The 20,050-nt window shown below is 39.1% G+C and overlaps 1 protein-coding gene across 1 annotated transcript in view; it reads right to left on the reverse strand.

Annotated features, from left to right (window-relative positions):
* Ctnna2 (catenin alpha 2) overlaps nucleotides 1–20,050 on the reverse strand; it is a 983,267-nt gene that overhangs the window by 762,251 nt on the left and 200,966 nt on the right. Inside the window, exons 4-5 of the mRNA XM_050162003.1 lie at nucleotides 19,004–19,123; nucleotides 15,773–16,039 (exon numbers count right to left, since the gene is read on the reverse strand). Of these exons, the coding sequence (XP_050017960.1) occupies nucleotides 15,773–16,039; nucleotides 19,004–19,123 (387 nt within the window). The remainder of the gene's footprint in view (nucleotides 1–15,772; nucleotides 16,040–19,003; nucleotides 19,124–20,050) is intronic.

The raw sequence follows: 20,050 nt of genomic DNA on the forward strand, positions 1-20,050 counted from the left end.
AGAAAACCTGATACACATAAATGACTGGCTTACTTTGCCTCATCCAGTAGCAAAAGGTATTGTCACATATTCACTCATTCCTTCTTCCTTCAATGTTTACTGAGAATCTATTATATGCTAGGTCCTGTGAGGCATCAGTAGTCAAAAGTTTTCTGCCATAAGATACATTGTTAAATGGGATGCATTTCAAAGAATATGAATTAAAACACATACACACACACACACACACAAACTCAGACTTCTGCTGTCTCCCTCCACCACATTTTTTTTCCTATTTATGAAAACTATTTTTGGAAAAAAATCATGGTTCAAGAGCTGATTGGGAGACAGAAGACTTACTATTTTTGAGAAATCTGCCATTTAAGAATGTGCAAACCCACTAGATTGCTGGATGGAATCCACATTACTCACCTTTGTGCATAGCACATTAGCACAGACAACTGCTTCTTCTCCCTTCTAAGTCCCCTTCATCATTCTCGTTGTGGCACCAAGAGATCCTTCTTTATTTGTCTAATCCCAGCTCCCCTTCCACCAATTTTTGTTATGGTTCCTACTCCCACTCTGCTGGGGCAGCCTCTGTAAGGCCTGTCATACAGCTGGGCAGAGGTGAACTGCCTGAGTGCAATTTATTAGCACTTGTGGGCTCATGACACAGATCTTTATTTCTAGAGTAATCTGCTATTGTCCAACGGCAGTTCACTGACAAAATTAGCCTTTCCTAACTATAAATTATTACAGGTTATGCAGTGCTTAATTAAATATGCAAAAAGACAGATGCAAGGGATTCCTGCTTGTAGCATCTAGTTAATACCTACACAGAGATACTCATTTATTTATTCCTTATATAGAGTTTAAACAGTGGTTACTGAATGTGCTAGTTTGAATCTAATTGGTCTCCCTTATCCCATAATTTAATAGGGAGTGGTACTATTAGAAGGTGTGGCTTTGTTGGAGTGGGTATAGATTTTTTGGAGGAAGTGTGTAACTATGGGAGCAGATTTTGAGGTTTCATGTACTCAGGACACCAACCAATGTGTGAGTCAGCTTTCTGTTGCCTGCAAGATGTAGGGCACTTGGCTGTTTTTCCAGCACCAGGCCTGTCTGCATGCTGTCATTATCCCTGCCATGATGGACTAAACCTCAGAATTTTAATATGCCACTTCAATTCAATGTTTTCTTATAAGAGTTGCTGTGGTCAATGTGTCTCTTCATGCAATAAAAACCCAAACTAATAAAGAACTTGGTACCAGTAGTGAGGTATTGGTGTGATAGACTTGACCATGCTTTTGTTTGGAGGCATTTAGACTTTGGTACTTTGGGTTTGGAAAGGAGTGAAATTCTTCAAGCCCTGCTTAACGACGTATGTTAATAGGAGCATGGAAACCAACGGTGCTGATAATGATTTGAAATGTTGGGAGCTGGCCCAAGAGGTTTCAGAGAGGAATTTTAGTGTGCTGCTTAGAAGTCTTTCTTGAGATATTTTGGTGAAGAGAGTGGCTGTCTTTTGTCTGTTTCCAACCAGTCTGTTGGAGGCTAAATGAGACATAGCAGTCTCAGCTCCTGCATGATGTCAGCCTGCATGCTGCCATGCTGCCTCATGATCATAATGGACTGAACCTCTGATATTCTAAGTGGGCCACCCTCAAATAAATGTTTACTTTATAAGAGTTGCTATGGTCATGGTGCCTCGTCAGAACAGCAGATCCCTATCTAGGACACTAAGGTATGAATATACAATAGTTATTCTCATGAAAATATGAAGAACTGATATATTTAAAGTTTTACTTCTAGTTTTTAATTATATGTCTATGATGTCTGTGAGTAGGTTTCTAAATGTGAATTCAGTGCCTGTGGTGGCTAGAAGAGAATGTCAGATCCCCTAGAGCTAGAGTGTCATGTGATTTCAAGTGAATGGGAGTATAGCAGGCATGCCACAGTGTGTGTCTACAGATAAGAGGATGATTTGGGGGAGGCAGTTCTTTCTTTTCTCCATGTGAAACCCAGGGTCAAACTCAAGTATTAGAGTTGATGGCAGTACCTTTATTCGTGAAGCCATCTCTCCAGCTTGACATCCATTTTCAAAAAGTACTATGACTGGCTAGCATGTGTGTAGTTATCTTTATTAAATCACATAACAAAATGTTTTAATTAATTATTAATTATTACAATAAGCCTAGTGGCCACATTTACCCTATGAAACTAAAATCATAAATAAAGGAAAGGGATCAGGTGCCAGGTAGGTGTGAGAAGGGAACCTAGGTAGTTCAGATCCCTCTGGAGAGCAAAGTGCCCTCTGTTCAACAGAATGAGAAGTGAACCTACTATAGTCAGTGCGATTATGTACAGAAGTTTGAACTCCTTGAACAAGCAGAGCAGAAGAAGGGCAACTATGTCTGATTCTGAGAAAGACAATTTTACCGGCAGCATAAGAGAATGGAATGAAAGAAGATAGAAGAATGAAAAAGAAAACACCTGACAGGGTGCCCTAAGATGCGATGATATAGCTTAATCAACCTTGTAATAAATACGTTAGATTTTTCTGTATCAGGTGTGAAAACTGACCAAGATTGAGACTTTGGTGGAATTCTCACAACCATGATTTTCCAGTCATATCTTGGTAAAAGATCTCTCTAGAGTTGCCATAACCACAGCACAGGCAGAGGAAGACAGACAAGTGAGGTGCTTTAATAATAATGTTAGGAACTGACGTATAAGAGANAGATTTTTAGTGATTAAAACCACATATTGAGCCTGATGATTTAAGAGCACACCCACAAACACAGTACGCACATGCACATATACACCTGTGCACACACATAATGCATACATACACACAAGTACATGTGCACATACATAATACTCATATACACACTCATGCACAACAGTCTATGAAGGGAGTAGCCCCTCCTGCTAGAGAAGTTCAAGTAGATTGCTCTGTTCACACTGATGTTAAACTTAAGAACTGTGTTGATTAATTTTTTTTTACTGTCAAAATGACACAACCTAGAGACACTGGAACAATTATTTATATCTAGTTGGCCTGTGAGTGTATCTGTAGGGGACTGTCTTGACTATAAACTGATATAGGAGGGCCTAGTTCACAGAATCAGATAAGGAAATTAGAAAATGATCATTAGTAAAAATGAAAAAAATGGAAAAACAAAGGTCAATGAAAAACAGTATGAAATATATTCATACACACACACACATTACTCGCACATACGTGTACACGCACAAGGATGTCATGGTGATTACAAACTGTTTTCCCTATCTACTCACTGCAGGATCATCTCATGGATGACATAATCACATAAAGACCAGCCGTTGCCTTATGCCACTTTCAGATTATTTGGCTGCTCCAGAGTGCTGCAGTGATGCTGCATCTGTAGTCAGAAGAGAATCAGTAGTGATAGCAGCATGCATCCACCTGTCACAAGCTGTCACACCCTGGGTGATGATGGCAGATCAAGGACATTACCCTTCCTTGTCAATGAATCTCCCCTCCCGCAGATCACTACAAATATCATCTTTCTTCAAGTCTGCAATGATCTTTGTTAAAAAAAAAAAAAAAAAAATCTTTGGAAAATGTCTTGCTGTTCAGTGATATTTCTCAGTCTCAATACTGTCTCCAATATAATACTGCAGAAACGGGAACTACACGGCTTGGAAACTTTTGTGTCACACATTCAAATTAACTAGTGCAAAAAAATCCACTTCACAGTGACGTGGTTCGTAAGCGTTATTTGATGGTGTCAAACATGATCCTGCATCAAATAAAGATGATTGCACACCTCTGTGCCCATCTAGTCAGCTTTTTCACCAAGGGGAGGTATTTTAAGAATCACATTGTGGTTCAAGCCAACAACTGTGTATCAATATGAATCCTATGTCCCATGTATGAACTTCTCATGGGATAAGTTAAGCCATCAAATGTAAGTGTTACAGATTCTATTTTGTCATAGAAATACGACATTCACCTTATGAATTTTATGCCCTGCCACCAAGTTTATGCTGGGACAAAGGATATATAAGCTGGTTTGGGTGTAATTTAATAAATTCTGGTTTTATTTATTTATTTTTTTTGAGGCAGGTTTTTATGATGTAGCCTGGGTTTGTCTCAAGTTAACGTTTCCTCCCAGTTCAGCTTCCTGAGTGCTGGGAATATAAGTTTACAGACAATGACTAGAAAACTGTTTAACTCTGTCCCTTAAATATCCTCTGTGATTAAAATACGGTCACAGGATGGAATGGTTAGAAGGTGGGGTAAAACTTCTGGGAGTTGATCACTGTGGAATGTCTTTAGAGACTAGACGTACAAACTTGTTCACACGTGGCCTTGACAATTGTCATGAAGCACTGTAAGTTGTCATGAAAGGATTCACACACACATGCACACACACGCATTCACACACACGCACGCACACACACACACACACAGCAAGACTGCCATGCTCTGTCCTCTTCCTCACAATGACTTCTTCCTGATCCAATCACCTGCTCTTGTTATGTGTGTTACGAGACAAAAAAATATTTCAAAGCAGGTGCCAAAGGGAAGATAAAGAAATTAGAACAGAAAATTTTGTCACGATGACCACCATTATAGTCTCCAGTGTCTGGAGAAATGTGATCAAATCCTGTAGGTGATCTCAAGACATTTTTGAAAACTGACACACGAACAATAATTTTCCTGATCTACCAGGGTGGGGAAAGTTGCATGTGTGAGAAGCAAAGCGTCACCTCTGGAACTCATTCTGAAGATAACTCTAGACAGCTCTAGGCAAGGTGAGCTGGTTGAGCCTCAGGACCTTTGTGAGTTGTTTCTGCTTTTATATTTTTGGAGGGAGGGGTGACCCCAGGGCTGCCCCAAACTCCCTATGTGGAGAAGGATGACCTCAAACCCATGGTCCTCCTGCCCCTTTCTCAGTGACTGCACTGCAGACATCAGTCATCAAGCATAGTTTACGCAGTACTGAGGACTGTATCCAGGAATCCATGCACGGTAGGCAGGCACTCTACTGACTGAGGTATTTCTCCAGTATCGGTAAGACCCCCCGTGAAGCTTCATTTGTACAAAAAGTATTTTATTTTGCTTGTGTGGCACCATGACTTGCTTATTTGGGCTATCTTCCTAGAGTTAAACATATTATAAGGTGGCATCTCTCTGGGCTTCATTCTTTCTATGCACTATTGAAATTGCATAGTAGAGAGAGAAACAAGATCAAGAACGGAAAGATACAGAGCAGGACTAAACCATACAGAGCAGGACAAAACCACAAGCATTTCCATTGTTCAATTCTGTGCTCTGCTCTCTAGCGCTTCCTAGTAAGACCAGGGTAACAGGGGTGGCCTACATTAGACAGTATGTTCCCAGCAGTGGGGTGCACCTACTTCTTATATGTGAACCTGGGAGGGAGAAAGTGTTTTTCTGTGGTTTTACATCGATGACCAATGAATTTCTTTAAAATAATCAGAAACTCTTGGAGAAATGAAGAAATTTAATAAGCAACAGCAAAGTTTCCCTAATTCATTACTGAAAAATAAGGGTGAGAAGCATGTAAATGAGCTTGGTTTTAAAGAAATCTGAACAAGAAGTTTAGGAAACGAGGAGGATGACAGTATGCTATGTGTGTATGTGTGCTGTGCCACTCAGCCAAATTAAATCAGAAAAGATGTAAATAACTACTTAGCATATTTTCAGTGTATTACCAGGACTGTATGCTCTTCCCATAGGACGAGCATAAGAAGGTTGATCCCTGGGATGCTCATCAAAGCTTAACGCTGATGGAAATGGAGAGATGAGTGAGCAGTGAAGAGCACTTGTTCCTCTTGTACAGGGGTTTGAACGCCAGCACTCAGTGTGGGTACCTCATAATTGCCTGTAATCCCAGGGGAGCTCATGTCACTTTCCGATTTCTGTGGGCATCTGTGTGCTCATGGTGCACATACAGACAAGCAGGCACACATATACATGTAAGTAAAAGTAATATTTTAAAAAATTTAAAAGATTAGCACTAATAATATAAGAGATCACATGACAAGCCTAAGTCTGAATAATTGAGGTATTTAAATAGACCACATGCTTCTCCATAATTACTTCATCAGAGAAAATCTCTCATGTGGTTCCCAATATTAAAGCACAACTAATAAATCAGTGATAATCAAAATTATACTCTTTGTTGTCCCATGTGGACAATCTTTAATATATTCATCAACTACATTAGCATTTGGGCTTTCACTTAGCATTAATTATTTGAAATAAATGTGTACTAAGGCCAAAACTAAAACCCAACAATCTTCCCCATAGAGAAAATTAATTACTTATAGAAAATATAGATTCTTACACTTTTCTCTGGAAAAGGACACGATATTGAAAGTACAATAATTTTATTTAAAGCCTGAAAGTCAGGGAATCAAGGATTTAAGAGGTAATTATTAAAATATTATTTCAAATCTCATTTTCCTATTTGCTCAGTAATTCACATACTCCCCTTTCAGGACTGAAATGTCCAAGATAAAATTAAATTGCCCTGAAATATTTCCTTGGAGAAAAAAAATGTTAACAGAAGAATAAATAATTATTGGCTTTGGAGATGGCTCAGTTGGTAAAACACTTCCCTCTCAACGTGTGAGAGCACAAGCTTGGATTGCCAGAATCCTTGTAACAAAAGGAAAACACATGCCTGTAGTCAATGATGGTAAAATGGAAAACAGAAAGGTTCCTGGAATGCAGGGTCAGGTACCATGAACTACCTGGCAAAGCTCCAGGCTAATGAAAGACTTTGTCCAAGACAAGAAATGAAAAGATGGCTGAGAATCAACACTGGAGGCTATCTGCTGATCTCCACCTGCATGTGTGTACACCAAGACAGGCATGCATGAACACCCACACATTCCAACATGTATGCACAAATATGTGTGTGTGTGTGTGTGTGTGTGTGTGTGTGTGTGTGTTTATCCCCACCCTCCCTACCACATAGGAAAGCAAATACTTCTGTCAGAACTTATTCTTAGTTTGATAAATCCCCGGAAATGTCATTCCGAAGCAAGGAGTCTGCATTCCACAGCATGGCTTTTAGATTGTGGGTGATTGTATCTAGTGAGAGGGTCTAGAGAAGAAAAGCCATGGAAGACAATTGTCTAATAAACTTGGTAAACAGAGTCCCACGGCCACATAGAGACTAACCTTCTGTTCCATCTATTGCTTTCCTGTGAGGATTTTCATTCACAACTGTATGTGTTTACACCAATTTTAGCTACTATCCCATGGCTCTAGACACTTACAGAAAGAATTGAGTATTTATACTTTATAATATTAATTTACAAAACAGACCAAACCTTTTCTGAAGCCAGTCCAGAATGTTGTAGTATAGATACTTGCTTGCATTCCTGGGCTTAAATCATGGTAAGTTGGTAAGGATACAAGATACCACTGTAGTGTTTGGCCACCAGATGTCAGTGTACGATAAAGAATGCTAGAAGGCTATTGCTTCTCTAACTACATTGACTGTAGTGAGTGAGAAAGAGCACTTCTTTTAGAGAAAGAAAGCTGCTGAAAATTGCTGAATCCAGCAGTAAGTAGATATACTAGGTTTTCTTATCATTTTTGTTCATTTGGTTTTGGTTCTTGATGTGATATAAGAACCAGGTATGATGTACCTGTAACCTCAGGTAACTGAAAATCGAGTCCAAAAAAAAAATGGGAATCCCACCTGGAGCTGTATAGTAAGGCTTTATCTCAAACAAATAAGGAAACAATTTCTTCTAAAGAAAAGTTAGAAATGAGTGTGCCATGCACATTAAAGAAGCTCAAAGAAACAGCTTAACCTAAATAAGAAAATCACTGATGTGGAACTTGTTTTGAATTTCCAAAGCATAGGTCTGCATGTATACTTAGCCATTTGGGGCACTTGGTCTGGCAGAGTACCAGAGTTCAGATCCACGCACCTCTATCAGGCTGCTCACAAACACCTCTAATTCCAGCTCCACAAGATTCAATTCACTCTTCTGCCTTCTGTGTGCTCCTAAATGCAAGACACACATGCATGTGCTTGCACACAGACAAACACAAATAAGAACTAAATTGTTTGATTCCTTAAGGAATTCATCCTCTGTTCCACTCTTCCCTCCCAACCTTGCACACACTCACACACACACACACACACACACACACACATACACAATTTAATAGCACATTATGCACCAAAGTGCATACAATGACATCGATGCGCTGTAGTAAATATCTCTACTAAGAATGGATTTTCTCTTCTATGCCATGTGCATCTTTGTTGCTATCCTCTGTGAAAGAACTAAACTATCCTACAGCTAAACTTTACACTAGAACAAGATATGACACATCAGTTCCTGTGATTATACGGTTATCTAGAGCTTGGAATAAGTTTCCAGTCTTCTGAATCCAAGTCCTGCACTTGTCTCAGGGTCCCAGAGTTCTGGTGATGCCCATTCACTTTGATGGACAGATATCAGAGAATGTGATTAAAAGTTATTGATAGAGGCACTAAAGAAAAGAAACCATAGTAAAAGCAACCATGCATGTGTTGAATAGTGGCATTATTCAGAGAGAAAATCTTTCACCCTGATGTCTAGGTAAGGTTAGGTCCGTTGCTCACATTTATTAACTCAGAAGTCTCTAATGAAGGAGTCTAAAGAAGCAAAAGCTTTTTGATTATTACAATTAATCCCCTATTCCATTGTTTTACAGATTGTATAAATTGTACTATGGATGATCCAGTCCCTCAAGGAGCCATGAACCACAAAGCTGGCTAGCTCAGGAATTCTCAAAGGCATGCAATAAGAATAAGAAATTGTTTTGATGTAGGACACGGTCCTAGGTTTGTTTACTGGCTTTCATTTTTATGCATTTGTCCTTTACTTTGCTAATTGCTTTCGAACAGTTAGTTACAGCGTGCATTTCTCTCATGAATGCATTTATAGTATCTGGATGGGACCTTATGTTCTTCTCTCTATTCATTCTTATGTAACTTAATTAGAATGAAACTAATTAAGGATCTTCACCACTTAATATGGGGTTTCCCAGATGTTGTGCCCAGAATGATGTCAAAGGAGATATACAGTGCAGAAGCCTCCTAGTAAAGAACCAAGAAGGTACTGGAAAAGGAACTTATCAGAAAAGTACTTATCTCCAAGAAAATACATTCAGTTTTCCTTGTGGTAGTCATAGAGACACAGAAACCAGAGATTCCAAGAATCCCTGATTTGTTTAGAGCTATGGTTTGCAGCTCCTAGTCTGCTAGGACTGCACCAGAGTGCCCATACAACATCCACTTGGTCTTTGAAATAAAGGAAAAGAGAACTACTTCACTATTCAAGAAGATGTGACTTCTTCAGATTCTTTCCACACAAATCACTGAGGTCATGTATCTGAGCCCCTGACATAACTCACCTGTAGAGAATTCCCATTCTCTGCTGCGACTGTCTACTAACTCCTGATCTCTAGAATCTAGTCTGGAGTTGTGAATAGTTCCTGACATCCAGAAATCTCTTCTCTCATTTCTGTAAGGGCACATTCCTAATAAGAGCTTCTGTGATTGAACCCTGAACTGAACCACATTTTTTAAGGATGAAGCTATCTATTTTTTTTTCTGCTTTGATTTTTTTTATTGGTGAAGCAAATGGCCACTAACAAGTGGTAAACAAATTTTGTAAGCATAGTGTATTAAAATCCCTTTAATGTATTATCATTACATAGATTTAAAATACCGTACATGGACCTTCCCACTAAGCTAAAATTACATTTACAGGGCTATATTCATTTTCTGAAAGCTCTAGGGAAGAGACTATTTTCATGTGCTCTGACTATCTATTATGTCCACGGAAAGAAGCCCATAGTGGGGATAGCATTTGGTCATTGACTACTACATAACAACAATGCTCCTCTGCTCTCTCCGCTCTCCTTGCCCAAGAGGCCAGCAGCAGCATTATGCTCAGCCCAATTCCCTGGTTAAAATAAGTCATAGCTACTTTTATCTTCCCAGATAAGGCCCAGAACCTACGGAACAAACTTGGAAAAGAGAAACAAAAGAGATGTCAGATGACAGAATGCAGCTTTACAAACAACCACAAGCTATTTTGGAGTTGTAAGGATACCTTTTTGTGTAGGCATGGGTCACACAGCGTAGAAGGGGAAGAAGAAATGGAATGTGTCAGAATAAGTGACCATCCACCAGACAAACGGAAAGCAAAGTCACATGGAAAAAGCTAAGCACAGGGAAAGTCATGATTTCGTTTAAACTAATATATATATATTTAAAGATATGAGTGATTGACTTTATTTCTTAGTTTATGTGCATTTGTAGATGTGGGTGTAGATACCTGTGGAAACCAGAAGAAGGTGTTAGATCCCCTGGAGCTAGAGTTACAGCAGTTGCAAGTCACACAGCATGGCCTGAGAGCTGAGAAATGGGCTTTAGTCCTCTGTAAGAACAGCAAACACTCTTTACTGCTGAGCCATGTATCTGGCCCCTTTTATTTTAATTAATTTCATTGTTTTACAATTACATTTGATAATTTCATTTGAGGTGGGGTGGTGACATATCCTGGCACTAGTGAGGTTGAAGCAGGAGAACTATGAGGTTAATTAAGGTCAACCTATGTCACATAATGAGTTAAAGGCCAATGTAGAAAAAAAAACCATATTTTTAAAGATAAATATTTTTTATTTTAAATGTGAATTTAAATTCATATTAAATTTATGAATTCAAGAAAACATAATTTATGAATAGCATCAATGTTCAGATTCACAGAGATAGCCTTCATAGGCAAGACATTAAAAGTTAAAGTTTCCCAAAGTATATTCATTTATCTACACAAAAGAATTACAAAAAAAAAAAATCCGGAATGGTCTCTTCCCTCATCTTTTTTGTTGTTGTTGTTGTTTGTTTGTTTGTTTGTTTTGGGTGAGATCTCACTCTAGCTCTGGCTGAACTGGAAATTGAGCAGTTCCCCTGCAATGCACAGGAGCATGGTCAACTTGATAATAGAAAATCCCGCATTACCTTCTAAGGTTGTCTCCATGTTCTAAAGCTTCCCAGCAATCAAACCTGATCTTATAATTTGACTTACACATGGAAGTCATTACTTGTTAAAAAAAATAATCTGCACAGAATTCCTCAGTGGACAGTGTCACAGGATTGAATTAACTTCCACCAGATCCCACAATCGAAACTCTGATGACTTTCCCATTGATCCGCAATCATTTCACTTTTGTGGCCAGATGATTAGAGGCTCTCTTGGCATTTTCTAATTGATACAATACCTGTTTTGGATCCTTGATTGTTTTTCTCTGCCAATCACTGCATTGATTTTTTTTTTAAATATATAAGCAGGCTCAATGGTGACAGAAGATAGGTGACCAAACATTGAGCCCTACTTATAACTGTTTATTACAATGCAATCTTATGGTTTTAAACAGATGGATGTTAAAAATGCCAATTTCCCCTTATTCTGAGTAACTCAAAGGTTTTTGTGTGTGCTCATAGACGAGCATGTGTGTGTGTGTGCGCGCATGTGTGTAGGCCAGAGGACAACATCTGATAGTTCCTTCAGTTATTTCTCTATTCTTTTGGTTTTTGTTTTTGAATTTTTGAGATAGGGTCTTCACTGAATCAGCTGGACTGGGTGGTCAGCAAGTTCTAGAGCTCTTCCTGTGTCTAGCAACCACCCCCAATGATAGTGTTGAGATTATAGGTGTACATTGCTGGTCTAGTCTTTTCACATGGATGCTGGCTTTTGAATTAAGCTCCTCATGTTTGTACAATAAACAGTTTACTGAAGGAAACTGCTCTGCAGACCTAACTATAAGATTTTAAGCCACATCTACATATAACCTCCCATAGAAATGAAATTGACATTCATAACTACTAATACAGATTGTTTTTCAAATTCAATTTTAAGACAAGAGAAATATTAACTAGGCAACTGTGTCTTCTATTTACACAGCTCTTCCCACTTCAGCATTGCAGGACATAATTGTCTACACTGTCAATGCATTGCAAGGACATAACTGTTTAGTCTGTCAATGCATTCAGTAGCCATTAGGCCATTTAACAACATGTCCATCACCACTAAAGTCAGTAACATGGCGTTTAGTGTTTTTCACTCAGTGAAATGCCATTGTTTAAGTATCTGTGGTATTAGCTGTATAAGTGTCCTTGAAAGATCATGTGTTCAAGGTTTAGACCCTCCCAAGGGTGCTGATGGGAGCTAGTGGGTATTTCCCTGAAGGGGTGTTGGGGCCTTGGTCTCTCCTCTCTCTTTTCCACTTATTTATCATGCTGAGGTGAACATCTTGACCCATCATGTGCTCCTGCCATACTTCACTCACGGGCTCCAACAAGAATTCAATTAGCCTTGACTAAACTTCTGAAAGTGCGAGCCAAAGTAAACCCATCTTTCATTTTGCAAAACTGTTAATTTTCTTTTAGTGCCCCTCTCTCTCTCCCTCTCCCTCTCTCCGTCTCTCTCTGTTGGTATGCTGTGTGTACCTACAAAGTCCAGAAGAGCATCAGGTCCCCTGAAGCTAGACTTAAAGGCAGTGGTGAGCCAGCTGACTTCGGTGCTGGGAACTAACTCTGGCCCTCTGAAAGAAAAGCAAGTACTCTCAACCACTGAGATATTTTGCTTGCCCCAAACTTTCCTTCTTTTTGTGGAGATTATTTCAAGTATTTTGTTACAGTGATAGGCAGCTGACTAACACATTCTGTAAACAGCATGTGGATTTTAGGGAAGATGGCTATAAAGTCTAAACAGATTTCCAGTAGAATACCTGGGGAATAACAAAGACCAAAGGACTCTCTGTTCCATTTATAATTGTTTCATAATGAGAAAGAGTCTGCTATTTTTAATGAAAGAATTTGAAATATTAAGAGATGTAGGTTGACTGACATATGAAATTATAGAAAATCTTCAAGTAATTAGCTATATAAAAGATGTCTTTAAAATTTTAAGAGTAACATCAGTACTGGTCAGAAAGTTATGAAAACAAATTTCATTTACCAGGGAGGAGCTGTTAGGCAGCTACACCAATAACAGTTGTTGTCCTGATTGCAGCTCAGATATGAGCTGCAGTTAACATTAACACGAGGTAATTTTTGTTAGCCTTCGAAAATAAAATGTAAAACACTGGGTCATTGTTGCATAATTTTCATTGCTTGCAAACAAATAATCAGCACTAAAGTACTGGTTGGCATAAATCATTAACATAATACAAAGTTGTTTCATTAATGCATAAAATCTTTAGCTATCACTATGATAAATGAAATGAATTAATCAATAATTCACTTAACCAATAAAATTAACTCAGTATATTAATGGTCAGCTGTTCTCATGTCTAATACCCCAAAGTCTTCTGTACCCTGAATAAGAAGACAATATTGGGGTAAATGAAAGGTGTTGACTGTTCAAGGTGTGGACATCCTTCACTCTTTGAGTCTTCCTAGAATATTTCAAATTTGATTGTATAAATCTGAAGCCTTTTTGCAATATCACAGTGATGTTTCAAGTAGTATGCTTATTCGTGAAAGCGGCCTTGAAAATGGTTTGGCACCAGAGAGAAAGGGAACCAGAGCCATTCCACTTCTGGACAGAAGGTGGCAGCAACTGACGGGTCTGTTGTCAGGAAGTTTTGTGTTATCTTCCCGCCACTCTTCACTGCTTGCTATTCAATCATAAAAGAAATCATTACGTAATAAAAAGGATGGGATCAAATATGGCTAAGTAATCAATACCTTCTTAATTAAGTATTTTTAACTGCCATATTTTAATTTTTTTTTGCATTTTAGATTATTTGTGACTTTTTACTGATTTATACGTGAGACTTTTTTGTTTCAGTATGCACTTTAAAGCAGCAATACACCATGCTTTAATATCTGAGTATATGATAAACTGTTTTCCTTCTTAATATATGGATTTATTCATTTTTTTTACTCAAAAAATAAACTTTATCAGCACTTTAATAAGACTGAAAAACCCATCAGTATTTTATTGCTGCTGCCTGGCAGTACTGAAGGAGTCAATAGCTTTCCTCTCCTGTGTCCCAGAGTTACACACCACAAAGTAAGATCTGCCCTTCAGTAGAGAAAAGTCTATTCTGGTTTTGGCACTGCACACCTATATTTTGTGTATTTTTGGAGCATGTGAGGAAATTAAAATAAGTAACAGAATAGAGTGAACAGTTCTACTGATTTTCATGGAAGTGTGGAAACGTGCAACCACCACTCTTTTTTAAAAATTGGGAGCTACATGCTGAAGTGTTGCACGTGGAACTAGATGGCACCGAGTACCCATTTCTGCAAAAAATCCATTCAATTAATTACTAAATTCAGATTTACTTCTTACTTAAAACCTGGTAATGGACTGGAGAGACTTCTCAGCAGTTAAAAGCACATGCTGCACTTGGAGAATACCCAAGTTGGATTCCCAGCACTCATGCTGGGCGACTCACAAGTTCCTGAAACTCCAGCTTCAGGGGATGGGTTTCCTCAGACTTCAGCAGGCTCTGACACACACAGGCACACACCCACACAGAGACACACAAACATATACAAAATTCAACACTTTTCTAAAATCCTATAAAGTCACCGTATGGTGTGAGTTCAAATATGTGTATATGTGTAAGAAAGTATACATGTGTACACTCATAGAAACTAATTAAGAGAGAAGACAGGATCTTAGAACTTTCAGAATACATAATATTGCAAATTTTCCTCAGCTGTATCTTCTACCTCACACCTTAGGCACACATTGCTCTCCTCGGGATCCTCTCCTCTTGCTAATCACTGCCTGCAAAAAGTTAACCTCCCCCAAGAGAAAGTGTCCATCCTTCCCAGCAGCATCTAAGCAAAACAGTTTTTTTTTTTTCCTGTGAATTGTGTCCTATTCCTTTTTGTACTGCCCCCATCTCCACTGTGAAACAAAATACCCATTTGAGAAAGAGTCTGGAAATTTAGGAGTCGCCGTGTTTTTTTCAGCAGGATCACATGCTAGAGGATAAATGACTGCACAGATGAGCCTTCCACACCTGGATCTTGTTGGTGTGCTTTCTTTCATCCTTGGATGCTGATGACTGCACCCTCTCATGCACTTACACAGCAAGGCCATGGTCAAGGCAGAAGAAGTCTCCTGTGTCCCATTCTAGGCTATTCCATCAGCATAAGCAGATGCAGGCGATAGGTGCTTTATGGGATTTGCATCTGGCACTCCTGAGAGGAGGCATGCATACAAAGACAGATTCCAAGGTAGGGTTTAGGGTAATAGAATTTACTTGTCAGTAATTTAAACTGAAGCAATTGTGGGCAATTTTCCACTGAGACACAGTATGCATGCAATCTAAAGCCAGCTGCTTATGATATTTGTCTCCTTTATAATGAAATTTATTATACAAATGATTTGGAGGTGATGCATTCCTTGTATCTGGCAGTGATCAGACCTCTTAAACATAGTTGTTATATTCTTTAAAGAGTTTAGTTTACTAGGCTCCCCCAATATTTTTGGTTCCCAGTAACAGTAATACACACCATACAATTTATCTTCCTGTCAAAAAATTCTGAAAAGAAAATCAGCATATGCTATTATGTGCCTGTAATTTATGGTATCTCTTAAATTATGCAAAATATGGTATCCTTTCATGCACACATATGTATACTGTATATATAGTACTTAGAGATGTATGTGTGAGTGAGTGTGTACTTGTGTGTATGGCAAATGTACACTCTGTAAGTATTAGCCAGGTGCTTACATCAAACTCATTCAGGGCTGCAGCCAGCTCGCCAATGCCTGTGTGGCCTTTGGCTTCATCGGTGGGTGAGGTGGCCTGAGCGGCACTGGAAATTCCAGCTATGGCCTCTTGGACTTGCTTGAATACATAATCTCTGTTGGCTCTTGTGGCAGCAACATCTGGGTGGCGGAGGAAGGCTTGGGAGGCTGTGTACAGCATGGTGGCATTCTTCTTCAGGGCTCCGCGGGCAGCAGCCATTTCATCCCTACAGTGAGGGTCCTTCAGCTCCTGTGAAAAAGTGGAACGTACATAAGGCTTGTGTCAAGTGTTTGCAGGGAGACTTGCAGCCTCAGGCTCATGGACACAGTGTGGATTTTCGAAATACTCCTTCTTCCCTTGTGCTATTTGTAGCTGCTGGAGAGATGCAAAGCTGTTCTTTCTTCATGAAATGTCTAAGTCAGTTGCTGACATCCAATGCACACTATCATATGACATAGTACTTACCTGGTTCACCTTTTTAAAACCACTTTTTTTTTTTTTTACTTTTTTTGCCAATCTACCCAAGCCTTCTTCCATAAGACCATGTACCCTTATCCCTATGATCAGCACTCATGGGACATACTATAGTGACTTTGTAAGCATGAACTGTTCTACATAGGATCTCTCATGTCAGTACTGAGCGCTGTCTGTTTTGATCTTACTGACTCTTTAATCATCAGCACAATGTCTACCAGCTAAGAGGTATTTAAAATACAAACATCGCTAAAGGAATGCAGGACAGCACCAACAGAAAGTGGGTCATAGACATCAGGGTGATTGCTTTGAGCAAATGGAAAACCTTAAATCAGTCACCTAGGACCTGCTTGCTTCTGCTTACTTACATTTATAAACAAGAAAAGCCAACATGTATCAGTTCCACTTCACTCACACTTGAAGAAGTTTTCTTTAACTGTCTCTAATGGCAAGGCAGTCATCAACTTTAAAGATTCACTTTTATTTGCATGTTTATTATAGGTGTGTGTGTGTGTGTGTGTGTGTGTGTGTGTGTGTGTGAAGTGTTTTGGAGCCTTTGTCCAAAAGAGGACATTGAATCCCTTAGTTACAGTTAAAAGCTGTTGTGGGCCATCTGCCATGAGTATTGGGGATGGAGTCAGTTTCTCTGGAAGAGTATAAGTGCTCTTAACTGCTGCACCATTTTGATAGTCCCATCAAACATCAAATTTAAAGACTAGAAAATAATAGGCCGACAGTGGTCTGTTTTTCTCAAAACAAAACCACTTGGGAGTCACTTTTCTTTCAGCTTTCAACAGCACATCTGAGAGTTTGTTCTTATCATTCCTGGAACTGCTAAAGGAGGTGCTGTTCGCTTTTGCCAACGGAGAATGTCGAGGGGAACAGTCTCTCAACTCTTAAACATCAGTAAATGGTGTTTGATGCACTGGGGGTCTCTTTGTATTTGCTCATTTTGTAGGTAACATTTGGCTGGTCTGAATGAATATGTTCTTTCCTTTAATGTGGGTTTAAAATTGAGTCGGAGCAAAGCACATGGTTTGAGACATCTAGAGTCGTCGGTACTAGCTGACAATAAATAATAACTAACCCATGCATTCTCTTTTGCTTAAGCATGATAAGCTATATTCCTGTAAACATAGTTTCTAGAAGTAATTATTTGAGCCCTTAGGGTGAAAAAATAAGTAAGGAAATATTGCAATGCAGTCTCTGTGGTCAGCAAAGATCTGAGCCTTTTCACAATGGTGAGCCCTGGAATAAGTAGAATCCCCTGAATGACCACACTGATTTTACTAACTCCTCGATATCTGGTACATGAAGTGCATTCCTGAAAGCATCTTTATGTATACATGAATATGCATATACATATATATATAGTTATAAACATGCACCTACCTATATAAATATGCACATATATAAAAGTACATTGAAAAATTAGGGTGAAAATGCTTCTTCAAAAAGATATTTGAGGCAATGTTCCTTCTGCATAAAACTGGAAAGCATCTATGTTGAATTAGGAACCATTGGTTAACTATTTCAGGGGTTGTTTTACACACAGCAAGAAGCTGTTTCACAAAAGTACAAATCAGGAGGGAGATGTTGTTTGGGCCCTTGCCCAGACTGTGTGAGGCTGGATTTTAATCAAGACTAAGGGGAAAAGATGAAACCAAATAATGAGGTGCACATGGTAATCACAGAGTTGCAGTGACTTTGTAAAAGGAGGAAGAAAAGGCCATTGGCTGAAAAGCCAGCAAGGTGCTTTTGAGTGGGCTCTACTTCTTTCAGCAATTATTTTACACAGGAAATTGGAATTAGCAGGTGATTAAAAATAAGACATTTTTTGAAAAACCTGAGCTGTATTTATTAGATTTCTCATAAAAATATCCACATCATCAGTGCTCTGACACCAGCTCCTCACTAAGAGGCTCTATTCGGTCTCCTGCCTGCTATTTCTCTTCTATCTGATACTTCAGTGTGGATGCTCTAAGCATCCCAAATCCATGCCTGTAAATACCACATATTGATTTCTAACCCAAATTAGGCTTCTTTCAATCTTCCTCTTGTCAATCAAACTACTGCCTTCTACTTCTATGCATTTGCTTACACCAGAGCTTTGAAGGAAACTCGCTGCTGTCAATCATGCATTTCTCACCTTTGAAACAGAGATAGCTCTTCAAGATATATTTCACCTCCTATGTATTTCCTCCACCTTCATTGCTTCTCACTAATGGAGACCACTGCTGCCAGCTATAAGTCCCTTATACTCTTCTACTGTCTGCTTCTCTTCAGCTCTGCTTCATTTTCAGCAAAATATTTAGAATGATGCTAAAATGTAAGGCTCAGACATGGATACGTGTGCTGCATGCTGTGTACGAACCTTCTGGTTTCACAGAACCAGGAGATTTAGTTTGAGAGAAAACAGTGGCATCCAGAGAGTGTAGAGCACCACGCTTCAGTCTGTTCTCTTTCATTTGACCCGAGAAGGCTCAAGTATGGTGGGATGCAGAACCTCTTTCAATATCAGTAGAAACTGGTAGTGTATGATTTATTGATAGGCAGTAACCAGACTGTACCCAGGTCCCATGGGGAGGCACCGATGGAGGCATGAATGGTCAAAGCAGGACACAGACTTCGTGATGGATGATTGGAGTATTTAATCACAAGCAGATGTGACTGGTCCATGTTTGGGACATGGTTATTTAGACTTACCCATCCCCCAGAAACATTTCCAATTTCTCCTACCTGCTGTCGTCTTGCTGCTACATAGTTCAGTTTCACCATTTCTTTTCCAAACTCTTTAAAGCGGTTTGCAAGATCTTGCTCATTTGTAGCATTTTTGACAGCTTCTAGAGCCTCCTCAACCTGAAATAGAAAATATGCACAGAATATTAATTAGAAGATAGTATTTGAATATTATTAAATGGTAACTTATAAAGAAAACGTGAATATTTATTCATATTGAAACAGTAGGCAGAAGCATACCTAATTATCACCTGTACCAAAAGAACAATTTTTCCAGCACTTAGAGAACAGGCACCTGAGAGATGAGTTGAGAGTAAACAACACATAATGCTCCTGTAGAGAACCTGAGTTTTGCCCCTTGCACACACACACTGGGTAGCTTACAACTCTTGATTTGGGGGACCTGGTACCTCTTGCATCCACAGGTACCTTAATTCAAATGTACATACTCACATTCATACATATACACATAATTTAAAACTGAAATGAGGCTGAACTACTAAAGCCTACACAAATCCTCCTTATGACATATTTTACTGAATTATGTCTGTGGTAAAGAATATAGACTTCTGATATAAAATAGAAACACCAAGGACACACACACACACATGGGGAAAGAGCTATAGAAACTAAAAACAAACTCTCCTGGCTCTCCTAAGTTGCAAAACCTCTTGGGCTCCTGAGAAATTTGTAATGACAGAATCTTCAGTCACTCTTGTCAAGACCTCTAAATCCGGGACTCAAACTGAGATGCACGCTTTGGCATTGCCATGTAAAGAGGAGACAGCCTACATCAGGAAGCAAGTATAATTCAAATTCTGCTGTCACTTGCAGAAGGCATCCAGGAGAGTGGAATAGCAATGGGCAGCGTGACAGCAGCCAGGCCAGGCTAATGATGTGTGTGCTTCCAGATTCTCACAACCTCCTTCAGCAGGGTTTTCCTAGGTCCCGTGGGACCTGAATTACCAATTTCACCACAACTATCTTATATAACACATGAAGTGTTTGGAGGTGCTAAAGTTTCCACACCTATCAAGAACCTGAATT

Source organism: Alexandromys fortis, unplaced genomic scaffold (genome assembly GCF_014885135.2).
Source record: "Alexandromys fortis isolate MF-2015 unplaced genomic scaffold, M_Fortis_MF-2015_v1.1 scaffold_105, whole genome shotgun sequence".
Taxonomy (NCBI): Eukaryota; Metazoa; Chordata; class Mammalia; order Rodentia; family Cricetidae; genus Alexandromys; species Alexandromys fortis.